This window comes from Brachypodium distachyon, chromosome 2 (genome assembly GCF_000005505.3).
Source record: "Brachypodium distachyon strain Bd21 chromosome 2, Brachypodium_distachyon_v3.0, whole genome shotgun sequence".
Lineage (NCBI taxonomy): Eukaryota > Viridiplantae > Streptophyta > Magnoliopsida > Poales > Poaceae > Brachypodium > Brachypodium distachyon.
This window is the reverse complement of record NC_016132.3, coordinates 12,420,704-12,434,953: the sequence shown is the minus strand read 5'-3', so window position 1 is coordinate 12,434,953 and position 14,250 is coordinate 12,420,704. Positions and strand designations below refer to the sequence as shown.

Here is a 14,250-nt window from a genome sequence, read left to right as displayed (position 1 = left end):
GGAAGCTCCGACGAAGAGTAAGGGTATGATCTGGTCTTTGGGTTACGGGCCTACATTCTAACATGCTCTCACCGTGGTGTTGATGTAGCCCTTGTATCTTTCGCGTTCCGCTGTTGAACTATTGTTTTAATTCCAGCTAACCCATGGGGTTATGCGAGTTCGTAAGTACTCTTAAATTCTGGATGATGCGTTGTAATACTTGAGACCTTTGTTCTATGATATTACATCTTCAAACTGTGTGTGCTAGTGAGTCGAACCAGGGACTAGCACTAAAAGCACAGAGATCGAACCCGTGTTCGGGGGCGGTCGCTTCAATGGCCCGGATTTTTTCCGGGTTGGCCTCAATCCCCCGTTGGGAGACGAGGAAACCCAAGAGTTTTCCTCCTCGAACTTCGAACGCGCACTTCTCGGGATTGAGCTTCACGCCATATTTGCGGAGGTTGTTGAAGGTTTCTTACAAGTCTTCGGGATGGGTATTCGCCACTTGACTTACGTAGACTTCGGCGTTTCTCCCCAATTGCTCTTTGATGATGAGGCTGACGAGGCATTGGAATGTCGCACCGGCGTTCCTCAAACCAAAAGACATTCTGCGATATTAGAAGGTGCCAATAGGAGTGATGAAGCTGGTCTTCTCCTCGTCTTCCTTGGCCATGTGGACTTGGTGATACCCCGAATAGGCGTCCAAGAAGCTCAACCTCGCGCATCCTGCCGTGGAGTCGATTAGTTGGTCGATCCGCGGGAGAGGGTAGTCGTCCTTGGGACACGCCTTGTTCAAGTCGGTGAAGTCGACGCACATCCGCCGCTTGCCGTTGGCTTTCTTCACCAAGACCGGATTGGCCAACCACTCGGGGTGCCAAACTTCTCGGATGAGTCCGGCCACGGAGAGCTTCGCAATTTCTTGCTTGATGACCTCCTTTCGCTCCGTGGAGAGTTTCCGGATTTTTTGCTTTACGGGCGCCTTGTCGGGCCTTACGGCGAGTCGATGTTCCATGACATCGCGTGAGACTCCTCCCATGTCGGAGGGAGACCAGGCGAAAAGGTCGGAGTTCTCCCGGAGTAGGTCGATGAGTTGCTTCTCGAGTTCGATCGAGAGGTCGGCCCCGATCTTCACGACGCGCGTGGCGTCATTGCCGGAGATGCGTCTCCTTAAGCTCTGCCTCAGGAAGGGGCTTAGGGAGGTAGCGCTCCGGGTGATCGGTCTTGGACTCCCCTGTGCCTGAGAGCACGTGGACACTTTTTGATGCTTCTCCCTTCTCGGCGCACTTAGTCTCGTGGCGATATAGCGTCTTCCTATCAGAGGATTGCTCACCACAGACCGTGATTACGCCTTTTGGACCCGGGATCTTCATGCATAGGAAGTTGTGGTGGACGGCAGTGCAGAGGCGGTTCAAGTTCATTCTGCCAAGGATGGCGTTGAAGGAGGCCTCCAGGTCCACCACGTCGAAGCGCACGAGCTCGGTCCGGTGATTAGTGGCATCTTCGAAGGTCGTGAGGAGCTCAATTTGGCCAAGCGGCTGGGTGGACTTGCCTGGGACGAAGCCGGTTAGGGGGTAAAGCGACGGTTGCAAGGAACCGTTCTTGTACCCTCCTTGTGGCTCCATCAGCTTCTTTAGCGTGCTCAGGTACAACATGTCGGCGGAGCTTCGGTCATCCACAAGTATTTTCTTGAGCTCGCAATTTGAGACGATGGCCGTCACGAAGAGGGCATCGTCGTGTGGGAAGCGTATTCCCTTAGCGTCTTCTTCGGTGAAGGAAATGGGTACACTCGCCCACTTGGGTGGTGGTGTTGGGGCGAAGGTTCCAACGACGTTGACTTCGCGCGCGTACCCCTTGCGTTGCCTCTTTGACCCTCGGCCTGTGACGGAGCCCCCGAGTGTCACCCCGACATGGTGAGCGGGTCTTGAAACGGGAGGTTCTCTTCCTTGGGCGCAGGGTCGGCAATGAGGACGTTGGCGGGGCGCGGAGCCTCGGGCACCTTCTCGTCCCGAGCATGATCTGCCTGCAGGGTGGGCATTGAGCATCGGTGGAGTTCCCACGCCGCTGGTACCCACCGGATGTGCCCGACAGGCCGCCATCACCGCCCACTAGGCATAGGGCCTGACAGACGCGTAGCGCCAGGACCCGGCGTGGTACCGTGCCACCGGCACGAAATGGGAGGCGCTCTTATAACAGAGATATGATGAACCATGTAGAAATCATTTGGTTCTTATAACGGAGTTGAAAGCTATCCCCTCCGTCTCATAATTCTTGTCTCAAATTTGTCCAAATATTGATATATCTATTTTTAAAAAATGAATCACGTGACTATGTGACTGAGGGCGTAGTTCTGGTAGAACCAACTAAACGCTTTTATAATTAAAATAAAATACTCCGTAGGTTAAGGCCTTACAGGAGACAAGAGATCGAAAAAAAAAAAACTCAGGCAACGAAGATCCCCTTGCGGCTCGTGCTCCTACTACCTCGTTGTGAGGCCAATCCTTCTTTGCTGTCTCGTATCTTCTTGCGAGAGGCGGCGAGAGGCGAAGAGATCTGGCTGCGCCCTCCCGCAGGTGAATTGAGCTCGCTCCTCCACGATCTCGAGCTGACTTTCGCTGAATTTGATGATGTATAGTTCCGTGTGCTAGGGTTTTGCCCCCCTGATGGCGTCGCCGGGGAAGATGGAGGGCCCGTCGGCCCCAGCTCTCCGCCGGGACCCGTACGAGGTGCTATCCGTGTCCAGAGACTCCTCCGACCAGGAGATCAAATCAGCCTACCGCAAGCTCGCGCTTAAGTTCGTTCTCCGCTCTCTGGTTCCCCATTCCACTCTTGTCCTTTAGCTTAATTGTACTGTGTTGAAGAGAAATATGTTAGCTTAACAGAACATATTGCCTGGCTTTATTTATCATTAGCGAAATTCCGTTGTTCTTGTATCCCAATGTCATCATGTCTGTAAGACGTTCTGGTGGTTCAGTTCATATTAAATTCTCTTTACCTAGGCATGGGCAATTGGGATCGTCTCTAACAAGTTACTACTTCAGGATGTTGCCCAATGAAGCAGGGGAACACCATTTTCTCACAATCAGATAACTTCTGTTATCCATCTCTGGGCAATACTGTGTTGAAGTTTACATCTATACAGAAATGCCTAATTATTTGGAAATACAATAATGCTGATATTATATAGTTTCCATCTGCTCCTTTTAGTAAGTAAAAACCATAGGAAAATAGCAACTGCATTGTTTTTGACGCAGTGTGAAGTATTGTGGTCATAACTAATGCGTGCGTGCGCGCACACACACACACATGTCCTTAATTTCGTTTTAACCCTTTTCTATTGTAGTTCACATATAGTGAGTATACTCTATGAAATTGCACAGTGAATTCGGGGAAGACAGAAATGCTGTGTTGATAGCAAAAATTTCCTTTTGCTTCCCATCATCCATTATGCATGCTCATCTTTTTGTATATTCTTTTATTTATCACTGTTACCACAAGTTTAAGGGCTTTCCGTGTAAGAGCAAAGCTCTGATACCAATTGTAACTACTAGGGGGACTCTCACCTTGTAAAAGATGAACTTCACGCACACCTTCTTCTCTTTCTTGTTGGTATGTTAGTCTCTCACACACATATAAATATGAAGCTATATGTATTTTTTTCTAGGCAGCACAAGCTTAGCTTTCTTACAAGGGGGATACATCCTTATATAGGCTTTCTAGGTCGGTTACTGTTCACAGAACAGTAACTTCTAGAAACTACTACAACCTGCTCCTTGACCTATTCCAAAAACTGACTTGAACATTACTACTCTTACTTCTAGTAAGACTCCTACATACCCTGGATATTTCTAGACTAAGCTAGCTCCGTCTACTAACAGCCAACTAGATTCTTCTAGATACCAGTACTTAATTTATGACAAGATTAGTACTAACATTCTGGCCTTAATTTATTACTATGAATACTCGATTGTAGGAGAATTAAAATTAATAAATTTTTTATTTCCAACATTTTCCTAGCAGCACAGCACAGTTTTTCTTTAGTATTGGAACCGCTGATCATTTAACAGAGAAATGGAAACATTAAGATGGTTTCTGCTACGACGATTAGTTATACTTCTATATTCTGGGTTAGATATGGTCTGTTCTCATATGGTCAGAAGATTGTATTCCTGTACAAGCAAATTCTATAGAAAGTTATCTTAAATTTTGCTGCACTTTAATTGCCACTTTACCTTTATGTGTCATTTCAAAATAGTACAGTAGTCCCAATGCACGTAACTTATTGTATTAGCCATTTTATTTGGGAATGATTTTGCAATCAATCTACTTATTCCTGCACGCTACACTGTTGATTGACTTGATAGTCCTATTTTAGGATTGTCTGTTTCATTTTTTTATTATTATATTTGACAGGTACCACCCTGACAAGAATGTTAGCAACCCAGAAGCATCCGAGCTCTTCAAGGAAGTTGCATATTCATACAGCATCCTGTCAGATCCTGAGAAACGGAGGCATTATGATACTGCTGGTTTCGAGGTGCTGTTCTCTCTTTGAATCTCCCAGACTACCTTCAACTAGCATTTTTTTATCTGTGCATATTTTATTTTCACTCTAATGGTTCTGCATTCTGTCACCTTTTCATTTAGTAAGGAGTTTGTCTAAAATCTCTCCATATACTAAAAGTAACTTTTTTGTTACTGTGATTCATTCCTCAGTATGTCAAAGTGGTTGTTTTATTTAGTCAAGATTGTTATTTAGTCATCGTCCATAATGTCATGGTAAAGGAACCTCCGAGGCACCGATATGGCAGATGCAGCCGTGTCCCCGTGCTGGACATGTCCGATTATATCCCCTTTTCTTCTATTTCTAATTATTTCTAGAAAGGGTGATACAGCTGGGACACTGGGATGGTATGGCTCGGATACGCCCAATGCCTATGTAGAGGGCATGAGGGGGAGAGGGGGTGCGGGGTGGGGGTGAGAGGGGACGAGAAAGGGAATGAGAGGGAGGGGGAGAGGCAGGGGCACAGGCGGTCAGATAGAGGAGCAGGACGCTTTGATAAGTGAGAAAAGATAAAGGGTCAAAGACTGAAAGAGAGAGAGGCGGGGCTGGGGAAGGGGAACAGGTACAAAGGGAAGTGGTAAGGAGTACAGCAGGGTGAGAGGGTCCAACAGAAGGCCCAAGATGCGCTTTCCAGAGAGTTCTCATCTAGATGTGTGTGGCTTGTCGCCTTTGTTTAACAGGGCAAAGAGAGATGGAGAGTAATGGAATCAAGGGGTACCAAGTAGGCCCACACAGTCTCACTTCAAAGTTGGTATGACTGGCAGCAGGGCCTCATGCCCTCATCCTTCCTAATATTATTGTTATGTTGATATTATTCTTCAAAAATATGTAATACTCACTGTATCCCTGTATGGCTATTTCTAGAACATGCTGTATCCATCCCTGTATATAACAATGTATTCATCATGGTATAGTATACTCCCTCCGTTCCTAAATACTTGTCGCTGTTTTAGTACAAATTTGCACTAAAACAGCGACAAGTATTTAGGAACGGAGGGAATATATGTTATTTCATCACTTTGAATATACTCGCATACTTTTTCTAAGGTACTCCGAATGAACTACATGAAAGAATTGCAAGTTTGTCCGTAGTTTTTACCTGATTTTCATATAACGTATTTGTATTAAATAAAAATTTCATACTACATAAAAATAGTATATATAATACGTACCACTTATATATGTACTTCATACTATGTCCTATATAGTCCCCGTTATGCGACATACTCCCTAAATTGTATGAAGTGGAGGTGGATGTAACTACAGCTTAGGAGAAAGCTTCCTGTTGAGTGTTCGAAATCTTTTGTATTTAATTATGGAAAACACATTTCTTGTGATGCATTAATCTTTCTTTGTGTAACTTAATTAGTTTTGCTGAGGTACAAGCCTAGCTATTTTTTCATGCCTGCTGTATTAATGTATGTGTTTGATGCAATGTTACCATGCGGATGCTGTCAATGTTTAAATTACAGCAGATCTGACTATTAGGTTAACAGTAAGACATATCATCTAGAGTTCATTACGGCTTCCTCTATGTGTTTTTAGTCCAATGTTGTTTTTAGGGAACGCCATCATGGCCAGCTTTATTAATAATATTAGTTGCATCGTCCACGAGAGTACTCAACAAAAAGCGATACAGGGTTCTTTAGTACGAAAACGAAGCCTAGCTATCTCGTGAGCAGCACTATTCACCTCTGATAATGATTGAGTTTGACCTTAGTGGTCATTCCACTATATCAAAACAATCAACATATACTTTTGGTGCCTCATTCCACAGACGATTTTGGCCAGAGCAAGTCATAATTACATCCATCGAGTAAGATTCTGCCTGGACCTTGTTACACCCAGTTTGCCAGCTCCAGGTCAAATCTCGTTGCCAGCATTTCGGCTGTTGTTTTGGTCCAATGTTAGCATAAAAATAAGAATTGTCAAACTAAATTTCATTATTGTTCAACGAAGGTCTCAAATAAATTTGCAGCACTTCGCTTGATACTTAGGGTTCGTACGAATGGTTTCCTTCGTGATACCAGTGGGACAATCAATTTATGGATCACTAATGTAATCAGATTTGCATGCATGCTTGTTTGACAGGTAATATAATGTCATGCGCGAAAAGTAATTGCATATGTAGTTCCTGAGGATCCTATTCTAACGAGACATTAAGACCCGCACAAACATGTATATTTTGAATGGATCTCCAGCTATTTGGTACCCAATATGTAAATACTGCAGAGTAGAAGGAAAATCACACCTAAAGCAGTAACCTTATATGCCAGTAAAATCCCTTTGTATTCATGCTAGTATTTCTCTAAAATATAGAATTGACAAATTGGCCCTCTGGTAGCTTTCTACTCAGCTAAGGCAACTACTGCGCTAAATGTAGCTTGTATATACAGCCCTGTTAGATATCACCTTTAAATGCTGGATCTTTAGTTGTATGGCAATGTCAATATCACTCAAGAACCAACCTTAAAAAGTGTGATGGAATGGTTCGTCAGGGGCTCCTTTTCATTTTTTTACAGAACATGAATTGTGGCGTTACCGTCTATTTATTAGATAATGTGACCAAATGTTTAGTTCTTTTCTTCTCTTTCAAAATGAAGCTTAGCGGTCGTCACTAACATACTGGGTTTCATAGAAAAAGAGGTGGGGCTCCGTCAAAACTGCTGCAGGTGCCTGAACCTTTATGGACCTAAAAGGAGGCATTTTCACAAGATTAATTATTGACTTATAATAACTACTATCTGACTAAATCCTTTTGTTCTGGATAATTCATGCAAGTAATGAGCGTAGCAACTAGTTCAGAGCCTTGGTGACGTCACTAAATTAAATTAAGTTTGGCACTATGATTTAGGATTACAGAAATGAAATTTGACACTACATTTTGTTAAATGTTTTGCTAAATTTCTTTCATTCTAGCACTTCAATAGATCTCTTGTGCAACTTTTTCCAGGCATTAGAAAATGAAGGAATGGATATGGAGATTGATTTGTCCAATCTTGGAACTGTCAATACAATGTTTGCTGCACTTTTCAGGTGATTGTAGAATCAATGAGAATAACTTTGCAGAGACTATTCAAGAGTCCTATTTAACTGTGATTCACTTATGTGCATTACTAACTTTAGCAAGCTCGGGGTTCCTATCAAGACCACGGTATCTCCTACTGTTCTTGAAGAAGCTATGAATGGAACAGTCACAGTGAGACCACTCCCAGTTGGAACATCAGCTACAGGAAAGGTTCTGCTGCTTCCATTCTTGTGTTACTGTTTGTTCGAATGGCTGTCATATATCCTTTTTGCATGTAGGTTGAAAAGCAATCTGCTCATTTCTTTGGTGTAACAATAAGTGAAGAACAAGCTCATTTAGGAATAGTAGTTAGAGTCACCTCAGTTGCACAAAGTAAATTTAAGGTATGTGGTTGATTCTTTCTTCATTTTCACTTGAACTGGAGCATTTTATATGCTAGTTTCCTTTTGAGTTTTGAGATATTATTTGCTCTTATTTGCCTGATATTTATGTGCAGCTTCTTTTCTTTGAACAAGAAGTTAATGGAGGCTATGGGCTAGCTCTGCAGGTACTTTCTGATTTACATCATTTCTTGGTTAACGTGTCTTGTGACTTGTCGTAATTTTGCAATAGGTTCCCATGAATTATAATCCAATGTCTTAATGCCGTAATCCTATGTTAATGCCTTCAGTGTTTTTCTCGGTGTATGAATCTTGAATACAAGTGACTCTGGAATAAAACTTTAGAGAACTTGGAACCGCCACCAGTCTAATTTTTAAGATCTAGATGGGCAAAAGCGAGCTACACGATTAACCTGTGATCACGAAACCAACTAATCCTTTCATTAAATTGCTAACCAGTGCACATAGATATGTAATGTATCACTCTAATGCAGAAATACAATGGTTTTCGTCTTGTCCAAGAACATATTTTTTTTAAATTATCAAGGTGAATGCTTTGTACGATTTCCTGTTACATCCCTCTTCAACTAATCAATTAAGCTTCTTAGCCACCCCAATTAGATTTGTTTGCACAGTTATGCTTGAATTATCAAGCAGTTCCGCAGTTGGGAACTTGGCCTAGGAGTTTTGCTTTTATGAGAAAGTAGATAACTAATAACGAATCGAATTAAAATATGATGGTTTCCTTGTAGGGTTTGTGCTGTCGTCTATGACTCTCCTAGTGGTGCATATAACTTTCAGTTTACAAAGTTCCAAAAAATTCCGCTGACTATCTTTTTGTCCCCCACTTGAAGGATTAATGTATAGTGAGCAAGGTGTATTGAAAGTGAAATAGAGTTTTCACCTTTTCTACTTACTGGCTTCAACATGTTCTAGTGGTTAAATATTAAAAAATTGTAGGCCAAAGTTTGTGGTCTGGCCTTCTCTCAAGATCAACTTGAAAATATGTAGAAGCTGGTTTTCTATGAATTTGTTGGTTCATTACTAAGGATATAAATCTTTTTAGTAATGCTATCGGTTTTTATCTAGATTTTTTTTCATTTGTATAGCATACACACCCTCCCCTACACCTGGTAGTGTTTTGAATTTTTGAAAACTGAAACGTTTGGTGAAAACTAGCATTTCCACCTGATATTTTCAGCTTGGATAGTTGCAACGGGGACATGTTTGGTTGAGCAGTTCAGATGGGTTGGAGAAGATGAATCGTTGGTCAACTAGGACTCTCCAAGTCCCGCCACTAATCCTGCCATCTTCACGTCTTGGATGAGCTGAGGAGGATGGAGGGTGGGAGAAGATGAAGGCTTGGACCGCGCAATTGATATAACATGACTGAGGATTCTAGATGGGACTGGGAGAGATATGCTTGGGTGGCTTAGGATAGGAGCTAAGTAACGATTAGTTGCTGGCCTAGATGGGCTGATATCGCCCATCTATTTTTTCACCTTTTTTTTGGATATTCTGTCTGCAAAAATACTCCTATTATGGTATGCGCTGCTTTAGACTTCACAGCTCTAGTACCTAATTGTCTTGTATTCCCTCCGTCCAACAAAAGATGTCTCAAGTTTGTCAAAATTTGGATGTATTTATGATTTAGTCAAAGTTGAGACATCCTTTGTTGGACGGAGGAATACAAGAACTGGAAATCAAAATTGAATTTACGATTCGAGAAAACCAAAGATGTATACCCTCCATCGAACTGATTCATAGGAAGACAAATCAGGAATACAAACCTGAATTGCGAATCAAGCAAACTGTGAATCTGGACCTGGTAACTATGGTTCATACCCTTTCCGAATTGCTGACAGTGCAATGTACTGTAGTTTGCATGTGGTCTATGTTACGAATACATTTCATACAGGAATTCAGATGAGATAAAATTTAGAGGTCTATTTTAACAATATCTCATGTATTTGCTCGTACCTCCAGGAAGACAGTCAGAAGACTGGCAAGGTGACATCTGCAGGCATGTATTTCTTGCATTTTCAAGTGTACCGTATGGACTCGACAGTGAATGCGGTATGTATGTTCTTTTTCATGGCTTTAGCCTTTATGCTCCTCGGAACTAATGTGAGTTATTGCTGGTTACAACAGTTGGCAATGGCTAAAGATCCTGAGGCTGCATTCTTTAAAAGATTGGAAGGTCTCCAACCTTGTGAAGTGTCAACTCTCAAATCAGGAACTCATATATTTGCTGTATATGGTATGTGTTCTTGATTTATCTGTTTATATCTTATGACATTCCTCTGCTCTGAGCTATCCTAATTGATATGTTCAGGTGACAATTTTTTCAAGCCAGCTAGCTATACAATTGAAGCAATGTGTGCAAAGAGTTATGAAGAGACAACACAGCGGCTAAAAGAAATTGAGTCTAAAATTCTTGAGAAAAGAAATGATCTCCGCCAATTTGAAACTGAGTACAGAAAAGTAAGTCGCTGTATTTTTGCTATATAATGACGAATAAGAAGCAGCATTGACAGAATAAAACTGCTATGCAGGCTTTGGCACGGTTTCAAGAAGTGACTACCAGATACACACAAGAAAAAGAAGCGGTATTCCCCTTCCCAGACCTATCTGAATGTGTACTCTTAAAACTATTACTCTGGGAGAGACACCTTGAGTTATTCTGACATGCAGTGGACCTGCACTTTCATTAGCTTGCTAATACCGTAGCGCTATATAATATATGTATGTCTTGCACAAGATCGTCTGACAGTGATGCTCCTACCACTACGTATCATGTTGTTTGTGATTTGTTGTTATCTTGCTTATTGGAATAATAATATATTGCGACATTCAATATAATTTTTTTTCTTTAGCATGTTGCTAAAGATATGTAATCTTTGCAGGTTGATGATATGTTGAGAGAAAGGGATGACATCCATTCTTCATTCACGACCGAACGAACTATGGTGAACTCTGTTGGCTCTGGTAGCAGCAGCAGTAGATATCCAGCTGAACAGAGTAGAACTGAGAGTCCCGAGAATGGTAACATAGACGCCAGGGATAAATCAAGCAAAAAGAAGTGGTTTAATCTAAATCTTAATAGATCTGACAAGAAAGCCTGAGCAATCAATTTTTCATCAATGCCAATCAGCACTGTACATTTCAGAAGCCCTATTGTATTTGTGCCTTGTGAACTCTACGCTCCCCTATTTTCGGAAGTTCTTCTAGCATAGCAGTTTTGAGAAAAATCTTTTATTATTCATCAACTTTTTCCTCTGCTGCTCATTTATCTCCAATTCCTCTGCCCTTGTTACCATTGGAGAATTGCAAAAGTAATAGGCACTTGGGATAGGTCTTTCATATGATTGTTAATGTCAGTGGTAATTATCTGGTGGAAGCATTTGACAAATATGCTTCGTCTTCGCAAGTTCAAATCTTTCTTTTGGAAGGCTTAACGATTTTATTTAAGCAAAATCACGTGTGCCAGTTAGTTCTTCCGAGCGGCGCCTCACTGCCTCACAGGATCTCTCTCTTACCCCTCTCTGCCATCTCGTGATCTCTCACTCTCCTGTGACCAACCCCATCGGCGCGGGCCGCTGCTCCAGAGCGACGGCGCCGTTGCTTGGTAGCGTACTAGCGTGGTGCTTGTGGTGACGGGCACCCGGCACCATGAGCACCGTACCCTCCACCCCTCCCTTCCTCCAGGTTCACCCTGAAGACAAGGGACTCACCCAACCCTCCTCTTCCCCATCTCTTGGTGCAAGACCTGCACACAAGCTTGTTCGACGTTTTGACGCACATGTAGGAGCTTGCAGGAGAAGAACGGGTTGTGTTTACGGGCATCCATTTTGCATGTATACCATTTGTATTCGTTGTTCGCCTATGTCCTCTTCCGACTATCTGTATATACTTTTTGCATGCCGTATGAATCTTTGTGAGGTCATAGTGTCCTCTTCTGACTATCTGTATATACTTTGTTGCGAAACGCATGCCATCAGACTGTCGGTCAGGAAAGGGTAGACTGTTGGGGAAAAACCGTCAGTCGGGAAAGCAATTATTGGTTGGGAAAGGTTTCATAATAGCAACAAACAGTCGGTCGGTAAGTGGTCGGAAAAGGCCTTTGCTGAAAAGACATTTGGTGACTGTTCAGAAAACTCTTTCCTGACCGATCTTCTGTCGCTGAAGGCTGTTTTGCTGACCAACATGGCCATGGGACATCCTGTGATGTGGTGTAGTGATTATAGCTGCTCATGGGGCCCTTGTCGCCGTCAATGGTCGCCCGGAGGAACTCCGCCGCGCACCACCAAGTTACCCCCTTCACCGTCTCAGAGCAGTCGTCCTTGGTGGTCACGGAGTCCATCAACGGTGGGCTCGCAATTGGGCCACCACCGGCCCATGCGACAACACCCAGGATGAGGCCGCCCGAGCGCTATTGTTGATCGATCGATCCATGTGCTGTGCTTGCTCGAATTGTTGTGGACGATCGGTCTGATAATTTGTAGTCCGTAGATATATTGATCTGATTTTTATTTATTTTTATCAGAACGAGGAGCACCGATTTCAGTAAAGAAATCAGCCAGGTTTTTATGGTTCATAGAGGTTCGCCAGAAAGTAAAATGAAACAGCTGCCAAGAACTTCTGGACAGCCAACATAAACGAGAAATAGTTACTACTCCCTCCGTCCCATATTAAGTGACGAAATATTACATGCATCTAGACCCTCTTTGGGTATAGATACATCCATATTTAGGAAAATTTGAGTCACTTAATATGAGACGGAGTAGTACTTATTACAGTTCAACAAAACCAAATCCGGCAAATGACCAGCTACAGGACAGCGGCTTCAACCAGCTTCCAGTCACCTGTCCACACCCCAGCCAAACGATTTGCTCAGTATGTCCATCGCCACCCTTCTGAGAATAATAGAACCAGCCACCATTTTGCTCCTCGCCTCCGGTTTCTGAAGAATTGCCCAATAATCAAGTCAATAACATAGTGAAAATACTAGATTAGTAGGATCACCGAGGCGTGCTCATAGAAGAGGGAATTATTTTTTTTAACCCAAACGTACACCCTACCACCCTCCAAACAAACTGTGCTATTGGACACTTTAGGAAAGATGATCTACACTCTCATCATCCCCACAAAATTTAAAGACACAATAGGTGCCACCCAACCTCTATGTAAGATTGTCTCTAGTCTGTTCTTTTCTACCAACCACATAAAAACCTTAATCTTGAGTGGTAATTTAAGTTTCCAGAAGTATTTGAAAGGAAAGGAAATCTGCTTAGCAACCAACATACTGTAAAAGGACTTGACTGAGAATTGACCATTCTTCTATAAAAGCCATCAGCTACTGTCAAGTCACACTAGAACAAAGCATTTTAAGATCTTGCCAAACCTGGAAAGTCTCAGGACCGAAGTTCCTTCTAAAGGTCATAATCTGGAAATTACTGTTTAAAACCCCAGCAACTATAACATCATGATTTAAACAGCTGAGTACAGTAGCTGACAGGTTGTAACTGACGCGTTAATTGGTGGCTTCATTTTTGGAAGTCTATATTAGAAGCACTGCCCTAATTTTGTCTTGTGGTGATTCATAGAAATATTGAAGAGCTGACAGGTTGTAACTGACACGTTAATTGATGGCTTCATCTTTGGAAATCTATATTAGAAGCACTGCCCTAATTTTCTCTTGTGATGATCGTAAAAACATTTGCCTTGTGATTACTGTAGAAATTGTTTGGATACGATCATCTAAAAAAATTGTTTGGCTACACGTAAACCATAAATTGTTTTTTTTTGCAAATCAAGATATAACTTGTTTTTTTCTGAGAATAAGTTGCAACTTTATTCAATTGGTTTTTTACAGAACTTTATTCAATTGTTTGGAAACAATAATTTCCTGATTTATAACTGGGCTTTACCATTCTGCGGAGTTGGGCTTAGAAGCGAAGAAAGGCCTATAATACGGAGTAGATTGTAAACTGAGGAAAGAGTAAAGCGATTTTTTTACCGGAGCCGGGACCTATCGGAGTTTTATCGGCCATAAAGTTTCGTCAAGATTCGTACTGTCTCCAAACAGGTTCGATCCGAAGGCGTTGTCCCTACCACATGCAGGTGCAGGCGCGGGACCAGCCACGGCGCTCCTCTGCCTACCGCTCCGCCTCCTCCCCGCTAGCGCGCTCGGCGGCACGTTGACCCGGTAACTCCTCCGGGTCAGAGTCGCCATGGTGGTCGATGACGGCGCTCTCGTATGTAACAGCCCGAGAGCAACTCTTACATTTAAACCCTTGTTT

General features: G+C 42.6%; 2 protein-coding genes and 1 long non-coding RNA gene across 4 annotated transcripts; 2 read left to right on the top strand and 1 right to left on the bottom strand.

Moving 5' to 3' along the window:
• Positions 1 to 1,124: 1,124 nt before the first annotated feature.
• Positions 1,125 to 1,631, bottom strand: LOC104583077. The gene has a single exon (XM_010234789.1). The coding sequence runs from the start codon at positions 1,629 to 1,631 to the stop codon at positions 1,125 to 1,127; it is 507 nt and encodes a 168-aa protein (XP_010233091.1).
• A 756-nt stretch (positions 1,632 to 2,387) lies between these two features.
• LOC100831840 (chaperone protein dnaJ 15) lies at positions 2,388 to 11,360 on the top strand. 2 transcript variants are annotated; one of them, XM_003567709.4, is made up of 12 exons: positions 2,388 to 2,549; positions 2,625 to 2,770; positions 4,390 to 4,513; positions 7,494 to 7,576; positions 7,667 to 7,778; positions 7,847 to 7,951; positions 8,065 to 8,115; positions 9,935 to 10,024; positions 10,100 to 10,208; positions 10,284 to 10,432; positions 10,504 to 10,557; positions 10,855 to 11,360. In XM_003567709.4, the coding sequence occupies exons 2-12, from the start codon at positions 2,640 to 2,642 to the stop codon at positions 11,071 to 11,073; spliced, it is 1,227 nt and encodes a 408-aa protein (XP_003567757.1). In that variant the 5' UTR covers positions 2,388 to 2,549; positions 2,625 to 2,639; the 3' UTR covers positions 11,074 to 11,360. The 2 variants fall into 2 exon arrangements, with proteins under 2 accessions (XP_003567757.1, XP_010230930.1); XM_010232628.3 differs by having other exon boundaries at positions 2,389 to 2,549; positions 2,612 to 2,770.
• On the top strand, positions 4,520 to 5,604 carry LOC112270915. Its single transcript, XR_002963543.1, has 2 exons — positions 4,520 to 5,436; positions 5,522 to 5,604. It is a non-coding gene; the product is annotated as an uncharacterized LOC112270915 (long non-coding RNA).
• Positions 11,361 to 14,250: the final 2,890 nt, after the last annotated feature.

Excerpts from the sequence above, each read along its gene's own strand:
- LOC104583077 (XM_010234789.1), bottom strand. The coding sequence starts at position 1,631 with ATGTTGTACCTGAGCACGCTAAAGAAGCTGATGGAGCCACAAGGAGGG.
- LOC100831840 (XM_003567709.4), top strand. The coding sequence starts at position 2,640 with ATGGCGTCGCCGGGGAAGATGGAGGGCCCGTCGGCCCCAGCTCTCCGC. Across the intron at positions 10,209-10,283 it reads TCATATATTTGCTGTATATG|GTGACAATTTTTTCAAGCCA; the intron begins GTATGTGTTCTT and ends TGATATGTTCAG. Across the intron at positions 10,433-10,503 it reads TTGAAACTGAGTACAGAAAA|GCTTTGGCACGGTTTCAAGA; the intron begins GTAAGTCGCTGT and ends ACTGCTATGCAG.